The following is a 20,394-nucleotide window of genomic DNA, read 5'->3' on the forward strand; positions in this document are numbered from 1 at the left end:
TGTCCAAATTATCAGCCATACATAAAAAAATGAAAACACCCTCCCCCCCCAAAATCACCCACAAAGTAACATACATGGTAACTTGTAAACTGGCACAAGAAGTTAAACCCGTGTGATAACGACTGTCGTTTTCCGGCCACGCAAAGATAAAGTAAGTAAGTCAAATTCAACATGTTTTATTTAACATATAGTACTGTGGTGTAAGATGGGACAGACCATAATATACAAATATATTGATCGTGTTTTAAATCATTAGCAACGGTCTACGGAAGTCGTAAGGATCCGTTACTATTCTTTGAATTCATTTGTTTACCACCACATGGGAATAAAAAGGTGTCCCACCTTCCCCCACCCAATGCTATAAATGTCCGTTAAAATGTCTTTTAATTCCCAGAACTGACAAAATATAATCGCTTTAAACACAGAACAGAAACTGTAGTTTAAAACTGACAACCTTAAAGTGAAATATAGGGGTATATAACCTATAATGGCTTCATTTTCCCACATTTTATATTAGTTTTATATTAGTTTCGTTTTACACATAAAGACATCTAACGCACATATTGGATTAGTACTAGAACTAAAATAGCATGTACAATATGCAATACAAATTTCACGCGCGGCTCATAGAAACAAGGAAATCAAAATACGTAGGTTTGGTTTATATTTACTGCGTCAGTCTATTACTCTACCCCACGCTTCCTAAAGTCTTTTTATTGGCGCAGCTTTATCAGTGTGTCAACGCAAAGTGCGGGATATAGTTGCTATATTATTAAGAGGTTGATTAATAGTGGTGATCAGTTACCGAGTCTGTTATTAATATAGGCTACTACAGATTAGACAACTTAGTATACAGCAGTATATGCTACGAATTTGATTAAAATATTTTTGGTATTTCTAAAAAAAAAAGTTTTTTTTATAGATTAGATAAATAGAATGTACTTGTAAAATTAAAGAATGATAATGCCGAAGAATATTTGGGGAATCATTCTGTTTCTCTGCGCCTGTGTAAGTGCGCAAGGTAAGATGTATGACAATTGCCTAACATTATAAATTGGGTTGTACTTAATAACACGTTTGCTGCTGTTAGAGGTTTAAATGTATACAAACTAATGAAGTACGTTGGGATAAGATACATTATAAGCACCTTAATCCCATACTTCCCGATCGTGTTTTGAACAATTAACAATACTCTATTAAAGCCACGGGGCTATGTTGATATATAGTAGTGTGGGGAAAGAAGGGACAGCTTCAGCACATAATATCTAAGTAACCTGATCGCGTTTCAAATAATTAACAACGGTCTTTGGGAGTTGTGAAGATACGGTTTTATAATTCTTTAAATGTTCTTTGTTTACTAACAAATGGGACGAGAAAATACAATGAAAAGGTAAGTACCCCACCCTACTATATTTCTGTAAATATTTTTAATTTTCAGCAAATGAGAGAGTAAGGAGAATAAAACATAAACTATCTTAACCCACTGTACTCACGTATTATTATAACCACTGATAAATTGTTTATTTGAAACTCTAGTATAAATGTTTTATGTTTTTCCTGTTTATGAGAGATTGGTTTTAGAAGGGCGTGTATTTATACACAAATATTTATTTTTATCGCAATGTTGGTTTAGAACGTTTCGCAACCACCGGGACATGGTATATTTCCGGGAGTTCCGGTTGAAATCCAGGTGTGATTTTTATTAATCCTAATCTGAGACTTTACCCTAGTTAATACATCGTGAATGAAGTATTGTGGTGGAGAAAATGGAACACCTTTTTATTCTATTCTCTAGACTGATTTGGTATAGTAAACAAAGAACATTTAAAGAATTATAAAACTGTATCCTTACGACTCCCATGGACCGTTGTTAATTGTTTAAAATACGATCAAAATATTAGAATATTAATATGTGCTAAATGTGCCCCATCTTACCCCGCANTTCCATATATTCAAATGTTAATACAAGCTTACTCTGGGCTCCCACTGTGAACGCCCACCACGTCCTGTATTTATAGTAGGATTGTTGCAACCGTATAATGCGTCACCGTTGGAGCGAGTAACACCGCCGTGTAAATTCACACTACGTCAGTTATAGAATCAATTCAAAAGCTGAACATGCTGCCTTTACGTGAAATTAATCGTGTGAAGTGTGGTGGCACAAACACCTTAGCCAATTCTTTCCGCTCGTGTTATGGTAAACAGCACGACTCTTCGTAAGTTGCATTCTGCACGTTACACCTATGCAAACTGCAGCGACCCTTTAGGACGGTTCATACACGTCCATAATAAAAGTCATAATCTTCTAGAGATCTACGCTATTTTCTACAAATCCCCATGTTCGCATATTGTCCGCTAGTCTGGTGTTCGTTTTATTTAAGTCGGATTTTTGCAGCATCTACGTCACTGCGGAAGGGGTTTACGCCTAACTATCCCATTATTTTAACTTCACTGGCATAACACGGAAGCCAATATCCCTCATGTGCCTTTTGGTTACTTTATTATGCGTGTCTACACCCATTGCCTCTATGTAGTCTGGTCGTTCTTTGTAGTATAAATTGATGTTGTATGTTTTAATAATATACGTTTTAATAAATTTTTTATCCTATTTAATAGTAGGAACTTTTAAGAGTTATAAAACCGTATTCTCGCGTCTCCCACAGACAACTGTTAATTTAAACACGATGATAATACAGGGATACTTTGTGCTAAAGGTGTCCGATCTTACACGACAGCCATAGCACAGCTGGTTAGCGCGCCTGCCTCGAACCCAGCCTAATGTGTTTAAGGCTCGTCGTTGCCACCATTATTGGCGTATGTGGGCAAGACACTTAGCGGCAGTTGCTCAAACCCAGTGATCACTAATGGATTGTCCAAATTATCACTAATGGGTTGTCCAAATTATCATAAAAAATCCAATAAAAATAATCACCCACAAAGTAACATACTTGGTAACTCGTAAGCTTGTGCGAGGTGTATGAACATCCGCGTTAAAACGAGTGTCGTTTCCCGGCCACGCGAGAATAAAGTAAGTTACATTTAACTCTTGTGTGCAGTATTCGCTGAAGTAATAATGCGGTGTTCGTTATCGTACATGGGTTAAGTAAAATTGTTATGCAATGCGATCTGCGCTTCGCGCTATATCCGTCTTCCTACAAACGCGATTTCTATCGCAAACGTGCAAAGTTATCATTAGTTGAAAAAAAAAACAATCACCGACAAAGTTACATTCGTGGTAACTCGTAAGCTGGCACGAAGTGTATGAAACAGAACACCCGTATTATAACGACTGTCGTTTCCGGCCATGCGAAGATAAAGCAAGTTACATTTATTCAGTCAAAGCGAATTACCATTTTATACAATTTTGTAGTGGAGTCGGACTCTTTTGTCTGGTGTTTCGCATTCTCGGTTATATTAAACACGTGCACAAATCTTACTTATTGGTCAAAATATACAGTTTAGAAGAAAAGTAACGCTAGTAATGAATACCGCAATTCCGCATAACGTAATACGCGTACTTAATGTACTTAATGTCACGTGAAGTTTTGTACAAATACATCCTTTACATTTGTGTATTTTATTTTTAAAGCTACGTCATGGGTCCCAATTGAAATGGGAGCCCTCTATTATAAGACATAACATACATTTTGTGCGCCTTTCCTAACACATAGGAAACAGCAAGTTCAAAATAATAAAAAATACAAAAGGTGTTTAAACGGTAGATAATTAGAGAAGATTTTACATTTTTTTTTATAAATATGTTTACTCATTTCGGAAATGTTTCAGTAAAATGCCAGTAATGTTTTACACTGCAGATTAACTCATTCATTTTCTGTAACAGAATTTGAATTCTACAAAGGATATTACTTTGTGTTTTCAACACTAACTGCAAATCATGCTGGTGCAAAATCAGCATGTGTTGGATTGGGTGGTCACCTTGCAATTATACCAGATGTAGAAACTCAAACTTTCATTCAAACTAAAGGAGATGCTTACAAGAGTGCAGGAAAATGGATGACAAGCAATAATGATGGTTAGTATTTAGTTTTAACAATACGTTGGATATGTAAAAAAACAAACGTTTTAAACATCTCACTTACATAGCTTTTGCATATAACAAGAATTCATCACATAACTATTTACCAATGAGATACCTATGACGGCTACGTTTACCACAAACCTAAATCAAAGTGAGTAGTTTTAGCTTTATTGAGTATATGCCTATATTTTAGCTTGGATTGATGCAGCAAAGACATCAGATGGAACTGGTTGGGAATGGAGCACAACACATGACAAGTTTTATTTTAAAACAACTCCACGTGGTAGTGATGGTAAGAAAGTGATTTTGTTGTGCTAAAATACCGAACTCTATTTAAATCCTTATTGCAAGCTAAATAAATACTTTCAAAAAATTGAAACACAGGATTGGTTCTTAAAATGTGCATTTTGAAGCGTTTTAACTATATATGTAACAAAATGCAATTCAGGTAATTTTTTTCCTACAGATGTGGGTATTTTACCACGTTGGCATTTGGCATATTCTTATTACCCCCGGCCTAAAAGATGGCAGTATAGTGGCATAGCTCTAAAAAACTAAAAGGAGAACTAAAACGTGCGAAAAATATATATTTCAGAAATAAACCCTTTTTAATCTAAAACAATCCCTTTTTATACCTTGATTAAAGTGTATTAGTATAACGAAAAATGACTGGACCGTCTGAAACAATGAATAGTCATCGTACTGTTATTTTAATCCATTAAGCAATACAGAATTTATTGGGGGAACATTCGTGTTTTAACAACTGTCTTTGCCCAATAAATAAGCTACTTTCGTTCATAATAGGTGGGGGTTTTATACAAAATGGAAAGTACAACTATTGGCATATATACCATCCAAGTATTGAAGATTATGGGGTTGTTAGATCTAAGCTTGGACCTCCATGGGGTTGGGTATCTGTCACAGCTTCAACTGTGGCTCACTATATTTGCCAGATTAAAGGTAATATTTTATGTTAAATTGATTCTGTATACTTACACAAACAAAATACATCTAAAAAGTTGTTTAATACTGAATATGAATCTAACTTAATCAACACTTTATAACAAGTTTATTTTCTATTTTTTCCAGCTACATTGGAATATTACAAAGGAAGCTATTTTATATTTTCCCAACAAATTGCAAATCATGCTGGTGCAAAATCAGCATGTGTTGAATCAGGAGGTCACCTTGCAATTATACCAGATGCAAAAACTCAAGCCTTCATTCAAACTAAAGGAGCTGCTTACAAGAGTGCAGGGAAATGGATGACAAGCAATATTTTTGGTTTACCTATATCTAAATATTTGTTTTAAAAGAATTCAGTGAAACAGTTGTAAAACCTTTTTTTGAATACTGATTGTATTCAATATGATTGTTGTATTAAAAGAGCATACAAAGCTTTTTTACAATTTATAATATAGACTGTTTAATTTGTCACTTCAAGTACTTAATTTACTGTCAAATTATTGTAAAAACTTTTTATTAAAAACCAGAAGAAGGTTAAATATGTATATTCAACTATTCCAGCTTACATTGATGCAGTGAAGACATCAGATGGAACTGGTTGGGAATGGAGCACAACACATGACAAGTTTTATTTTAAAACAACTCACCGTGGAACTAAGGGTAAGAATTGTACTGCATAACATATCTCTAATTACAACATTTATAAAAATGTGTTATACTTAGGTCCATTCATTGTTAATGATAAATACAACAACTGGCATATTTACTTTCCGGGAGCCGATAACTATGGAATAACAAGCTCATACCCGGATGCACATATTTGGAGATGGAGATCAACCAAACCCTCACTTGATGCTCACTATATATGTCAAATTAATGGTAAGAATAACATTTTTAGGTTGTATAATATTTATCATAAATATGTACATATTGTTTTTATTCCTAAATATTATTTTATTCAAAGTAAAAAGCACGTCACTGGTTGCAACCAAATCCAATAATATTGGTTTTAATCACTAATTAATATATCAAAATATATGAACTAGTAAAAAAAAATTTACTGAGTGGACATAGTTATGTTTTAGTTTGTTAGATTTTATTTATTTACAAATGTAATCAATCTGTACATTACGTTTGCAGTGAAAAGCACGTCACTGGTTGCATCCAAATCCACTTTAAATGTAAAGTACGGAGAAGATTCTGTTCTTTGTTCATCAGATGCCAACCCTGGACCTCCTATCTCATGGAAAATGTAAGTATAAACATAACAGACCTATTCTTGTGTTTATATTTGTAAGCAATTTAAATCATTCAAATATATATTTTATTACATTAGCAAATAATAAAAGGTGAATTTATTATGACAGAAACTCACAAGATGTTTCAACAAACACAAATAAACGAGTTTATCAAATAATTACACAACCTACACTAGATGGGAATTCTACATCACGTTTGTATTTAACTCGTGGTTTGCATCAGAATTCTGGTGTTTATACTTGCAATGCTACTTCCCTTGACCAATCTGCAGTAACTACTGTCACAAGTATGTACCTCATTGGAAAAAAAACATATTGCAAAGAGGATAAATTCGAATATTTTGTTTCCTCACCCTCAATCCGCAATTTGCTATTTAAAATAAAACGGGCTGTCCGGTAGTTTATAAAAAAGAATGTTAGACCTCTTAGCGTAAAATCTCAAGTAAATTAGCATAAATCTAAAGTAAAAAATATTTCAGAAGAAAATCAGAGCAAAGGGCTGAAAAAAAATATATGTTCAATGTAAAAACACTTACCAATCTATAACATGTATAATATAAATTCAGTTAAAAAAATGCATTCTTCAATTTTAGGCTATAACCTTTACTGTACTTTTTATTTTAAAACTACCATACTATTCACCTTTTATGTACAGTTAATGTACAAGGAACTTGTTTGTTCAGTCAAACTTGACACTAACTGCTGTGTGTCTGTTCTATTTTACTGCAGTTTCTCCAACCTCTTGTTTCACTTAACAGTTTATTTATACCGCACCCTTAGAAACAGGTTTGATGCACAGTGAGATACGGAAAAGTTATATAACAATATGTTGAATGTTAATCTTACAGTTAAACCAAAACACAAAATGTGTTTTTTACACATTAACAATATTGTCCACTCACAGTTGAAAAGCGACCAAGATTATTGGAAAGTAAATTAGAGACATCAACATACACTTGCATATTTATCGGTGAAACTTCACCCACTATTCATTGGAATGCAAATGGTGGTACAGTTGAACAAGGAATCCTAATAATAAAAAACACAGTGTTAAATACACATCAAGTATCAAGCCAAATTACGAACTTGTTAATATTTGGAAGTACAGATGTTGTTTCATGTTGGGCAAACAATACAGATGGTTCTTCAAACATAATATCCAAGACTGGATTTTCAGGTAGCATCATATACCATCTGTATACATGAAAGCATTACTAAATAATATTTAAAAATCTCAGATTCTCCAAGCTCAGCAATCACTTCTTCACCTGGTGGTTGCCCTGGTAACCAACTACAAGTTAATTGGACAGATATTACCAAAACCAGTGGTAACATTGTATACAATGTAAGCATCACTAATTCAAGTCAAACTTACATGAAAACTCTCACTCAAACATCAACAAGTGACAACAAATATTCAATCACTTTTGATAATCTGACACCAAGAACAGAATATATCATTAAGGTAGCTTTTTTTGCTTTATGTCATTGTAATCGTGTTCCATCAATTATCACTTGGTTTATTAATCCTGGTAGGTGAATTTGTTTCCAAAGTATTCCAAGAAAATCGACCAAATAGTAGGAAGAACAACTGGTGAAAAACCAAGTATTTCATCGGCAAGTGCTTCTACTGCAAATTTGAATTCAACTTTTTGTTTAATATCGTGGGTTAAAGGACCAGAACCTGGGATAATTGGAGCAAGTGTGAGTGTGTTACATAATGTTACTTTGATGATGTTTCATTTATAACTTAGCATTTAACATTCAATTGTAATAAATATGTATACTGCTTACTTTTGTTAAAAGACAGTTTGTTTGTTGCTTATAAACATAATCAAATTATCTGTTTTCAGATTGTTGTAACAAGTAGCCTACACAGGAAAGCACCCGGTGTGCCAGGCTTTGAAACCACTGTAACACATATACCATCAAGTGGTATATCTCCGTACCAGTTTGAAACAAAACCAAATCGTAAACATGTCATCACAATCGCTGCGAAGACTTGTTCTGAAATTAGTTCATATATTGTAGCAACAGGACAATGTATATCACCAGTACAAGGTAAACAGGACGATTAAATGTGCCTTTATTTGAACAAACACAATAAAACTGTTTCCATTTCAGCCCCTGCTAATATACCAACCCCCACAACAGTTGGAAGTTCTGCAAGTACCTTACATATACAAGTAAACAAAGCTGATGAGACTAACGGACCAATCAGGTGAAATAATACACTTTTTCATTTTTATACATTATCAATGTATTATCACTGTAGCTGTGTTTATATTCCTGTTATTTATACCCAGTTGTTATCTTGTCATTGGTGGTAAAGAAGGAAGCAACGTTTATAGAGATTCCTATACATGGATGGAAATAAGAAACATAATTGCAACATCAAACTCTTCTACATATTGTGCTGCAGTTTTACCAAGGTATGTTTTGTGACACAGTTAAACAAACTGTGAAAACTAACTACAGACTTTTAATTCAGGTTTAATGAAACAAGCAGACAAGTTAGCTTATTATCCAATACAACAACACAATGTAAAGTGAATACATCTTATGCTATAAGCTGCTCCAACAAATTGTTGACCAATGGAGTCACATACAAGTAAGAATATTTATGTCATTTATGTTGGAGCATCATTAAAATTATTTCTTTCAGATTTCAGGTTGTCACTTTAACTTCAGCTGATGGAGTTTACTTGACACAAACCAGTCAACCAATTGTTAGAACCATAACTCAACCGATAGCAACAACCACAAATCAACCGATAGATTCAACTTTAGAATCATCTGCAAGTTCTAGTACAATTATAATAGCAGGTAGTATTTAAACTTGTGCCCAACACTTTTTCCAGATTTATAAGATATAAAAAGAGACTTCTTTTCAGTTGTGGTAGTCGCCGTGTGCATGTTGATAGCTCTTGTATTGGCTGCCTATTTCTACAGAAAACGGAGGTAAGAGTTGAGATAAATTGTATTTTAGTAAAATTCTTGAAATAGTTTTACATAGTGGTGTGTAATCCTATCATGTGTGTAATCCCAACAATTGACTCTACATCACCACACAGGAATGTACATTTAAAACATGGTAGATCACAGAAGCTTCATTTTGTTTCCCCGGAAGATGCTGAGCAACAAGATGAGGAAGGTAAACAATTAAAAAAGAGAAATTTCTATTAGTCACAAATAACATCTGTTTACCACATATACTTGACAGGAGCTTATGTCAACTTGGAAGTTGTTCAAAATCCGGAATGGGATATTCTGACTGGAAACTTGTTGAAAAGGTACAAGGATATGTTGGCTTCTAACGATGCAGCTTTTAAGAAGCAATTCCAGGTAAAATAAATGAAAACATGGTGATTGTGTTTTTTTATGGATCATTATATACCAGGAACTGGCCACTGCTACAGAGGAAATAAAACTTCAAAAAACACACGCTGAAAATCCAGAACACAAGAAGAAAAATCGCTACAAGAACATTTTGCCATGTAAGTTGATTTAGTTTTACATTGAACCATTTTGTTAGAAGTCTTAAGACATTTATACTTTGGTTACACAGATGATGATACAAGAGTTAAACTGAAAGAAACAACTGAAAATTCGGATTACATAAATGCAAATTATGTTGATGTAAGTAGATAAATTAGTTGTTCATTGGGTGAACTAAATTTCTCTTCCAGGGTTATTCTCAGGAGCGTAAATTCATAGCAACACAAGGTCCATTGGATCAAACAACTGGAGATTTCTGGAGGATGGTTTGGGAACAGGAATGCTTGGTTATAGTTATGCTTACTAATCCTGTTGAATCTGGCAAGGTAACGTTATAGGATTTGTACCCCTGTGTGTTGTATGATATAACAAGTAATTGTATAAGTTAGGTAACATCATGGTTGGGTTTTTGCAGAAAAAATGTGCAAAATACTGGCCTGACCAAGGAAAACGTTGCACATATGATGGTTACAATGTTGAGACTGTAACAGAGGTGGATTATGGATCTTATATAGTAAGAACAATACACATTGAAGAATCCAACAATGAGTATGCATCGGTGGGTTCTATTGCACAACTATGTAAAAACATTCCTTTAATATTTTTACTGGTTGTAATCCAGGTGTTGAGAAAGATACAGCATTTCCATTACATTGCATGGCCAGATCATGGTGTGCCCTTGATAACATCTAGCTTGGTTCAAATGCAAGGGATTGTTAACGCTGCAGAAAGTGATTCAAAAACCACTGTACCTATAGTTGTACACTGCAGGTAACATCTGAAGATTACCAACACCCCTAAAGATTACATCAATTCTTTTTTATATCCAAACAGTGCTGGAGCAGGTCGTACAGGAGCGTACATAGGTTTTGATATTTTACTTGATGAAATGAAATCAAAGGACCAGGTTAATGTTTTTAGGACAGTGCTTAAAATGAGAAAGCAAAGAATGGACATGGTGCAGAACATGGTTTGTAAAACTCAGTTGTGGTAGTTGCAGTGTTTAACATTTCTGTTCCATCACAGAAACAGTACATATTTCTTCATAAGCTGATAACAGAATGTTATGCATTGGGAAACACTGAAGTGGATGCTGCTGAATTGGAAGAACATATCTTGCAGCAAACCAAGTATTGATATTAGGACTGATAGTTAGGCAACTGATAGATGTCTATATTTGCTAATTCTACTAAATGTCAAAAGTATATCCAAGTTACTCTTCGATTTGGGTATAAAAAATCACACAAAAATTAACAATTAATTCATAAAAAAATATATTTAAATACTAAAATATTTTTTAATTATCACCACTTTGTTTAAGAATGCTGAAAGAATTTGACAACTTAAGTATCATTCTTCCTCTGACAACATCACAGAAAATTGCTCTCCAGCATTCTGATGATCCAGGAAACAGAGATGTTGATGTCTTACCATGTAAGTGACTTTAATACCTTATATCTTAAACATATTATTACCATTGCACTCTTGTTTGCTATACTTATTATTTAGTAAGGTCCTGCCCAAAGACAAAGCTAAACAAAGCTTCCCAAAACATTTATTAATACTTTGTAAAGTCTATCATTGGGAGTTCCAAACAAATTCAACTTTATATAATTAGCGGTTGCACTTGTTAAATATTAAGCAGGCATAAAATAATACAGTAATAGTTTCCTTACCTGATTTTAAACTTATACTTGAAGCTGTCAGATTGCAATCAACACACTTTGAGTATAATCCACTGATTTTGCATAACACTGAAACAATATTATAAAAACCTTAATCCTACAAAGACCTGTAAATACATTAATTAAAAGTTGAATTTTTTTAGATGATCACTCTTTGGTTCAAGTTCTGGGTGAAAATGAAAAAGATTCCCTTTACTTGAATGCTTCATTCATAACGGTTTGTTATTATGTTTACTTTAAAACTGGCACCAATTACATGATAGCTGCAAAATGAATAGAGCTACGAAGTAATTAAAACAATACAGCCACAGATTAAATGTGTCAACCACAAAACAGTGACAATATATGAAGAAACTAAAAACAACACACTTTAACAGAGACTTACATTAAAATTAAAGAAGATTTATTTTTTTAAGCTTATACCTTTAACAAATCTAGCCCATACTACTTGGATGTATTTACCAATCTGCTGCTACAATATGTTATTTAATTCAACAGGATTACTTTCCAAAAGAAACTTTAATTGTAACACAAGATCCAGTGTCAACTAATGTGAATGCTTTCTGGAAAGCAGTTGCTGATAACAATGTCAATGTTATTGTAATGTTAAGTTCAGTAGGAAATGGGGAAACAAAGGTAATGCAAATACTGTAATGATCACTAATGAATATGATGGATGTCCATCTCCATTTTAGCACACAGAAGAACTTTTTGACAACTAATCCAAATGCAACATGTATAAACACATTCCAACTTGTTATTGTAATACAACGCAATAAATATATGGCAAATTCTGTGCAAACAAAGAAACACGTTTATAGGCTACACCCTCTAATGCAACATATATGCATACCCTCTTTATTAAAAAAAAATTATACTTTGTTAACTTTCCAAGGACACATGTCTACCATACTGGCCAGATGAAGTTTGTCAAAGTCAAACTTATGGACTTGTTAAAGTCACCCTTGTTGAAATAAAGAAAACTCCCGAACTGATTGAGCGAGAACTTCATGTGGAATGTGGGCATATTGATGTAAGCATATGTTAATATGGTAGGCAAGGTACGGTATAACGGGAGTATATTAATATTTGGGTGTAAAATTTTGCAGTTAATCACAACACAAATCCAATGTCTTTTCTGGGAAGAGAATCTTGACACAGAAGGCACTAAGAGCCTTGTGAACTTGGTCTCCATTGCTGGGCAGTTAAAGAAAGAGAACGGAGCAAGTTTAATTCATTGCTGGTAAGTTGCTATACCTTATTAATAATAATAGCTCTTGGAATACCTAGAATTATAATATGATATATTTAAAATTTCAGTAAACTCTAACTAGCTAAGGATTAAAAGCTTAATTTTTAAGATTGAACCCTGTAGGTTATAAACATAATTATTTTTAACTATAGTGATGGAGCTGGGCGTTCAGGTGTGTTCTGTGCCGTCAACAACATTATAAAGAGATTAAGAGCCGAAAATCGTATTGATGTGTTTCGCACTGTTAAAGATCTAAGAGACATGAGACCGCATATGGTTCGAACTGCTGTAAGTGTTTGTCATTTTTTCATTTCAAAATTCTATGGTCTTTCCAACCATGTCCTTATTGCTATCCATCTTTTTTAAATATTTACCATTACAGGATCAATATCTAACCTGCTACAAATCCATCAGTGCTTTCCAGTCTTCTATCTCAACATATGCTAATTTCTAAGTGACATTCTTTTGAATCCCAAGGTTTAGATTTTGCACTTAAACACTTATCTTAAACTAGGATTTGAAACCTCAGACATAATCTCTGCATATACAGCTTAAAAAGCAGATATCTTGAACAATGACGTATCGGATTGCATAAAAAACAGTTTAGTAATGTAAATGCATTATTTACAATTAGGTATATTTCAATAATTGTGAAACACTGACAAATCCAAAACATTTTAAATGATAGATTTAAATTTGTTGGTAAACTTTCCTCAACTGTGGATTTCTAACCCATATGTTTTTTTTTATTAATTTTATGATGTAAATCGATTTTATGATGTAAATCGTGACTGATAAGTATACTCCAGTTTTCTTGTTGTTATGTAATTTAATAATGAGTCTAAAACTCAAAAAACATTGTTTTATATTATCAATCAAACGTTTCTTTATTGTAGTAAGTGATTTATTATTAACGAACTTTATTGCATATTAGTGTCTAGAGTAGAAAACAATATACACTTATCATTGGTGAATAGTAATCAATACGAAATAAACCAGGCTTATGAATTTTTGATCAACCAAAAATAAACACTGCAGTATCTCTATATATATTATTTGACAAATATATGATTTAGACTACAAAAATCGGATATTAGATACCTAGATTGTACGTAAAAGTAATTGTTACAAAATAGTATATTCTGTTTCAACTGCAGTGATGCAAGCTGTAAAAGCACATCATAAGAAAACTAAGCAGCCCACATGATTTATACAAGGAAATAAATTCAGTCTGGCAAAAGATAGATCTGGATGTGGTGTAACCTACCCACAATAATCACCGCATTTATTCCTAAACATATACAGCTTGGTCTAGAGGGAAAGTAACCTATTCAAAGTATTTAGTAAACTAAAAGCACATAGACAATTTTATCTTTCACTTATTAATGGTTACCAAAACATTTGTACGCAAATATATTATTGACTGAAAAGAATTACTATATTGAGCAAAAGAATAGTGAAAAAAATTGCATGTGAGCAGTTTAAAATGTGTATGGTTTCAACATATCAAGATCACCACAATATAATAAAGTATTTAAAGAGATCACGTTTTCAATAAATGGCTGTGCATGTATACACACTTTCATATTTAATCTTCTTTTGCTAATTGGCCACCAACATGACAAGTTGGTTTCATATCACTTAATGACTTGTAAGAAATGTTTAGGAAATCACAAGACGTAGGTTGTAGTCAGTAGTTGTCTTGTACGCTTCCTGGACTCTTTTATGTTTTCACCAAAAATTACGAATCATGCTGATACAATGGTAGCATGTTGGATTGGGTGGTCACCTTGCAATTATACCAGATGCAGAAACTCAAATCTTCATTCTAACTAAAGGAGCTGCTTACAAGAGTGCAGGAAAATGGATGACCAGCAATAATGATGGTAATGGGCCCAATCAAGTAATTTTAGGTTTTGTGAATCACTTTTATGGATATGTAAAATTCTAACTGTATAACTGTAACTGTATATTATAAGTTGTTTTTTAATCTTAAATAACCATAAACTAAAGCTTGGATTAATGCAGTAACGACTTTGGGTAGAACTGGTTGGGAATGGAGCACAAAACACGACAAGTTTTAAACAACTTACTGTGGAATAAACACATACTGTGGAATAAAACAACTTACTGTGGAAGTGGTAAGAACAAAGAAAAAACTAATTATTTCAAAATTGATTGCCATTTAATATTTATATCATATTATAATTTGGTACATTTCATAAATCATTTAAATACTCTTTTGTGACTTAGACACCTCTTTTTTAAGTGAATTATTATAGTGCTTTCTCTTCAAATTATACACATAAATGTACTAGGTTTGCTTAGAAATGAAAAATAGAACCACTGGCATATCTAAAAAAATAGTTACATTAAACATTGCATAAATTTTTTCTCTTCATACTGTAATACTGCTGGGAGACCTAATTATAAACAAAGCTCACATATATTTTGTTTGGTACCTAGGTATAAATTTTGCATTTTTGCGCCCCTACAAATCCATTTTGGAAGAGAAACTAGATAAAGAAAACACCAACAGCCATGTATACTTAGTATCTAATAGTGAGAATTTCAAAGAGGAGAATGGTGTAAGTTTAATTTATTCCTGGCAAGTTGCAACATCTTTAAACTTAAGAGTGAGTTGGACTTTTGGGTGTGTTCAATCTTCTGTCTTCTTATGCAACCTTTCATTACATCATTACAGAAAAGTAGCCCATGCGATTTATACAAGGAAATAGCTTCAGTCGTAGGCAAGAGATGGATGTGTAACTAGATGTGATGTAACATGTAACTGGATGTGATGTAACTTAGCCGCTCTTTTTCTTATATTAGCCTACCTAAATGGTTACACTAAACAAATTACACCCAAATGACATTATCAACCAAACTACTTCTTACTGTAGTCAGCAGGATATTGAAAAAACCTACACAAGCGCAGTTTCAAGCTAACATGCTTTCAAAATATTCTAGAATAAGATTGAATATAAGCACAAACACTATGATATAATAATGGGCATTTAATTAAATATTTCATATTTTCAAGAAATTGCTGTGCATTTGCATTAACACTTTTATGTTTCAATAATCTCTTCCTAATTGGCCAACAACATAGTTTCAAAACATGACAAGGTAGTTTCGTATCACCTAATGTTTTTACAAGTAAGACATTCTAAGGAAAACAGAAGGCGTAGGTTGTAGCCGGTAGTTGTCTTGTACGCTTCCTGGTCTCTTTTTATAGCCTATCTAAGTGCCTTCCATGTTAACACAGAAACATTAGTTTGCCACCACCATGTAAGCATTAGGCTAGTTTGTACTAGTCTGTACCTATAATATTGGAAACTAGGGACTAGTTTTTACTAGTGCTGAATTTAATACTCGCTTTTCCTGGCCATTACTTTAACACCAGTTCATACAGCAGTTATTTCCTTGGTACTATAACATTTAGGACAATAGCAGTCAGTCATATAATAGTTTCATGTTTTGTCTTTCGCAGGAGGAGTTTTTAAAAAATACGACTAATGGAAATTACTTTAAAAAAAATATTGAGTTTAAAAAATATTGCAAAAATATCCAATCAAAATTGCATATTTATACTTTGCACCCTAAACTTTCAGCTGTGCCTGTAACTGATATTAGAGTTTAAAGCCAAAAATTATAGCATGATTATTAGTATTATTACTGCTGATGTTAGTAGACCTGTTATATAAGAATTTTTAAAACTGAAGATATTCTGATGAATACTCATCTCTATCTGGTTGCTCTCTTTTTTTGCACATTTGTAAGGGGTCAAGGTAAGACTTAGGATTATTGCCTACAATGGGCATAAAAAGGGGAGGGGCATAGGCGTCGATTTTTTAAGGAAATTCATATTTTTTGGGGTGGCAAAACATTTTAAAACGGCTGCGAAAACGCGTTGTAAACAAAGAGCCGCGTGTGTGCGTGCACGTGCCTCATATGTGTGGGTGCCTCGCGAGTGTGTGCGTGGGGATGTGTTATTATTAGTTTAAGATAAATAATTTTATTACAGATAAATATTTATTGTAGTATGTTTTTCAAGCGGGTTTTTTTGAAAAACCCCTTTTCCAGTGATAACGTCACCGTCCGGATCGTCGAAAAACGTCTGTATGTTTTTAACAGAAAAAAATTCTATTTATATTAAAATTAACTTTCTTGTGTCTGGCCAACAATATAAGTTTTTGGTTTCTTAGTTCAGTAATTGTTGACGATATAAACGTGTGCTCTATTTTAAATCAGTAGAAACAGTTGAAAAGTTTTACGCATGTTCATCATGGATTATAAATGTAAGGATGACTACTACGTCATAATACTTTTGACAAATTATTAAAATTTTTGAAAACTATTGTGGTTTATGTGGTTCTATAGCTCGTATAACTGTTTTATTACCGATATATATTTAAGCCAGCAACCAATATTAGTGACAACTTTAAAATGAGCGAGGAGTGACGCTATCAGTGAATTGGAATCAGCGAAAATTGCAACAGGATAATACAAAGTATCGTCCCGGCCGAGCTTGAACAGTGGCCAAAAACACATCGTTTTTAGTCACCGCGCGAAAATCAGAGTTTCGTGAATACCAGTTGCAAGATATCAATTTTACCAATAAAATATTTTATTTAAAATTTGTATACACAGTGTTATTTTATAACACTGTTTTAAAATCCAAAAGATTAAACATGTTATATAAATCGTATAAGTTATAAAACAGTCTGCTCGCTAATTCTGCTTTGGTTGCATTTCGTCGTTTTTCACTGGAATAAATTCACAACGATTGCTTCGCTTGTTAGGTATTGAATGTATGCTACCGCTTGCGTCTTCCTTTGTTATGTAATGAAACGTCATAATTAATATTTATGTTGTAATAAGAACTTGTGAAGTAACAATTGAACGCAAAATGTCAAATTGAAGCACGGCAAGGTTTGTTACTCGAGAGATTCCGTTACCTGATAATTACGAACACGCAACGAACATAAAACATTAGATCGCTGCTTTAACAACCTTTTTTACTCGCAAAGGCGCCACACCAGACTGTGCCTTTAGTCAGTAAGACGGTTTATAAGACGATTTGGTAGCTTGGGTGATTACGTCCGTATTTTCAATAAAATACAACTTTTACAATCCTGTTTTCTTCATGTATACTTTTATTATAAACAAAGCCCCATTGTTGCGTGTTCAACATACTTTATAAAAGCATGAGTATGGTGCATGCCAGTTATAGTTTAAAGTCCAATCCCAGCGAAACAATAAGCGGTATTTCGTCATAATGCCATTTTTAATGTTGCAAAACCATACCGTGAGATGTTTTGACCGTAACGAACGTTAACTTCGAACTAAATTAATCACGTAAATGCGATGACGCCAATACAGCGTTAGGTTTTCTAACACCCTAAGCATTCAAACTGGGGTGGCATGCCACCTCGGAAATCGACGCCCATGGGGAGGGGGAATAAGATAATAGGAGAACAAGACATAACACATAGATCAGCCAATAAATAATGGGTGAAACAATAATGAATTAGAATTTCATACTTCACAAGCACTATTCATCCACTGTGTCTTTAATTTTTAATGTTCGTTAACAAATACCACAATCACAAACAGTAAAAATATCTGAAGTCAACCTTTTTTTCTAAAAACGCAGAAAGGAAAAAACTTGTACACAGAAAAATAGTCCCAGCTCCAAGAACAGGCTTATTTTTTTAACAGACTTTACAAATAAATTAAGAATAGCATTACTATAATCGACTTTCAGGTGTTATTAAGACTTACTTCCATTAACATGCATGACGAGTGACAACGCACATTTTTTTGCAATAGATTTGTCAATGAATATCTCCTCAGTTAATTTGATGAATATCTCCTCAGTTAACTGCGCTACTGTTGAGATCAAAAAGCCAATAACCAATTCTGTCATTTAATTCTTTTCAGACCAATTCGTTTATTACCAGAAAAGTGTTTTCATATTTTCATCAAAAACCGCAAATTATGCTGGTGCAAAATCAGCATGTGTTGGATTGGGTGGTCACCTTGCAATTATACCAGATGTAGAAACTCAAACCTTCATTCAAACTAAAGGAGCTGCTTACAAGAGTGCAAGAAAATGGATGACAAGCAATAATGATGGTTAGTTTTTAGTTTTAACAATACGTTTAATGGTTTTTAAAAACAACTCACTTACACAGCTTACATATAACATGAATTCATGACAAATTTATTTACTACAGACCTATGTTTTATTTCATAACTAGTGGTAAAAAATGGGCACAGCCAGGGGTAGAGGGGGGTCACAAGGGTCTGGACCCCCCTTTGAATGTTATATTTTTTAATTATTAAAAAAAATTTTTTTTGGAAAATTTAAACCCCTTTCTTAAAAAATAGTAAAGCAGTCATATTGTAGTTTAAAACCAATCTTTCGCGTTTCCTGCTATGTGCATTCTTATTTATGTCAGTCAGGGTATGATTTTATCAAGCACGTTACGTGTTATACGCGTCCATTTACTGAGCAAACACTTGCGGACCCCCCTTAAATTTCCTGGAACGCCCCTGGTCACAGTATTACTATAATAGGAACGCCCCTGGTCACAGCATTACTATAATATTCCAGCTTGGATCGATGCAGTAAAGACATCAGATGGAACTGGTTGGGAATGGAGCACAACACATGACAAGTTTTATTTTAAAACAACTGTCCGTGGAATTGGTGGTAAGAAAGTGATTTTGCTGTGTTCAACTAAATAATTGCTTAAGTAATAAAAACATTATAACAGGTCCTAATGTAAAAAATGGGAAGTACAACAACTGGCACAGATATCAGCCGGACATGGGAAATTATGCAACTGTTGCAAGTGATCTTGGTGAACATCACCTATTCAGCTGGAAATCTGTGATAGCCTCAACTATGGCTCACTATATTTGTCAAATTACAGGTGAAATTTATTACTTAAAAATCAAAAATACTCCAAACTTTATACTTAAAATGATTTGTTGCTAGTTTTACTGCTAACAATTAATCCAATTAAAAGTTTTAAAATAAATTTATTTTTAGTCAATCTAGATTTTAAAAAATACCATATTGCTTTAGTCAATCTAGATTTAAAAAATACCATACTGCTAATAAATACTATATACATAGGGGTGGTTTTATATGGTGCAGAAGAGGCTGGTCTACTATGGATATTATGCAGACTGTGCAGCACCTGCTGGCCCATAGGCGCCGATTTTTTTACGTTGTAAACCAATCTTAGAAGGGCGAAAAAAATGTCAGTGTTACGACGCACATGAAGGCTAAAATACGATGCACATGAAGGCTAAATTTGGACGCAATCACTGACGTCGATTTCCGGAGGGGGGGGTTATAATTAACGCTGCCTTGGAAAGTAATGCATAATCATATACCGTACTTTCCTAGTTTCTGTGACGTCATAGTAACCGTGGCCTTTTCTGCAATTTAACGGCGCCTATGACTATATATATATAGTGTATATATACACTGGCGCAAATAGACAAGTTGAAAGGGGGGGTTCTGACTTGCGCCGAAGACGCAAAAAAATTTTTGCTACAATCCCCCCTTTTTACTGTAAAACCCCCCGTTGTAAAAACTTATTTAAATTTTTAAATTACCACGTACGTTTTTATGTTATTGGGTTACGACAGCGAAGCTTATTTTGCGATGTAACA

At 33.5% G+C, this 20,394-nt stretch overlaps 2 protein-coding genes and 1 long non-coding RNA gene across 4 annotated transcripts; 2 read left to right on the forward strand and 1 right to left on the reverse strand.

Annotated features, from left to right (window-relative positions):
• The first annotated feature begins 237 nt into the window (after window positions 1–237).
• Window positions 238–13,729, forward strand: LOC100175868 (receptor-type tyrosine-protein phosphatase alpha). 2 transcript variants are annotated; one of them, XM_026839957.1, is made up of 33 exons: window positions 238–1,021; window positions 3,842–4,033; window positions 4,233–4,331; window positions 4,844–4,999; window positions 5,129–5,323; window positions 5,567–5,665; window positions 5,729–5,884; window positions 6,146–6,257; window positions 6,373–6,551; window positions 7,169–7,441; window positions 7,503–7,729; window positions 7,801–7,968; window positions 8,118–8,325; window positions 8,389–8,485; window positions 8,571–8,696; window positions 8,756–8,875; window positions 8,930–9,090; window positions 9,159–9,225; window positions 9,339–9,418; window positions 9,488–9,609; window positions 9,665–9,761; window positions 9,833–9,903; window positions 9,954–10,088; window positions 10,178–10,533; window positions 10,597–10,732; window positions 10,789–10,892; window positions 11,084–11,196; window positions 11,591–11,664; window positions 11,946–12,083; window positions 12,343–12,480; window positions 12,557–12,690; window positions 12,852–12,987; window positions 13,082–13,729. In XM_026839957.1, the coding sequence occupies exons 1-33, from the start codon at window positions 958–960 to the stop codon at window positions 13,151–13,153; spliced, it is 4,605 nt and encodes a 1,534-aa protein (XP_026695758.1). In that variant the 5' UTR covers window positions 238–957; the 3' UTR covers window positions 13,154–13,729. The 2 variants fall into 2 exon arrangements, with proteins under 2 accessions (XP_026695758.1, XP_026695761.1); XM_026839960.1 differs by lacking the exons at window positions 4,233–4,331; window positions 4,844–4,999; window positions 5,129–5,323 and having other exon boundaries at window positions 883–1,021.
• On the reverse strand, window positions 5,687–11,558 carry LOC113475760. The gene is made up of 3 exons (XR_003397530.1): window positions 11,439–11,558; window positions 6,138–6,241; window positions 5,687–5,864 (listed from the first exon to the last, which is right to left on the reverse strand). It is a non-coding gene; the product is annotated as an uncharacterized LOC113475760 (long non-coding RNA).
• Window positions 13,730–18,516: 4,787 nt separating the features above from the next.
• LOC113475836 lies at window positions 18,517–19,708 on the forward strand. Its single transcript, XM_026840909.1, has 3 exons — window positions 18,517–18,840; window positions 19,322–19,417; window positions 19,485–19,708. The coding sequence occupies exons 1-3, from the start codon at window positions 18,822–18,824 to the stop codon at window positions 19,706–19,708; spliced, it is 339 nt and encodes a 112-aa protein (XP_026696710.1). The 5' UTR covers window positions 18,517–18,821.
• Window positions 19,709–20,394: the final 686 nt, after the last annotated feature.

This window comes from Ciona intestinalis, chromosome 2 (genome assembly GCF_000224145.3).
Source record: "Ciona intestinalis chromosome 2, KH, whole genome shotgun sequence".
NCBI classification, from domain to species: domain Eukaryota; kingdom Metazoa; phylum Chordata; class Ascidiacea; order Phlebobranchia; family Cionidae; genus Ciona; species Ciona intestinalis.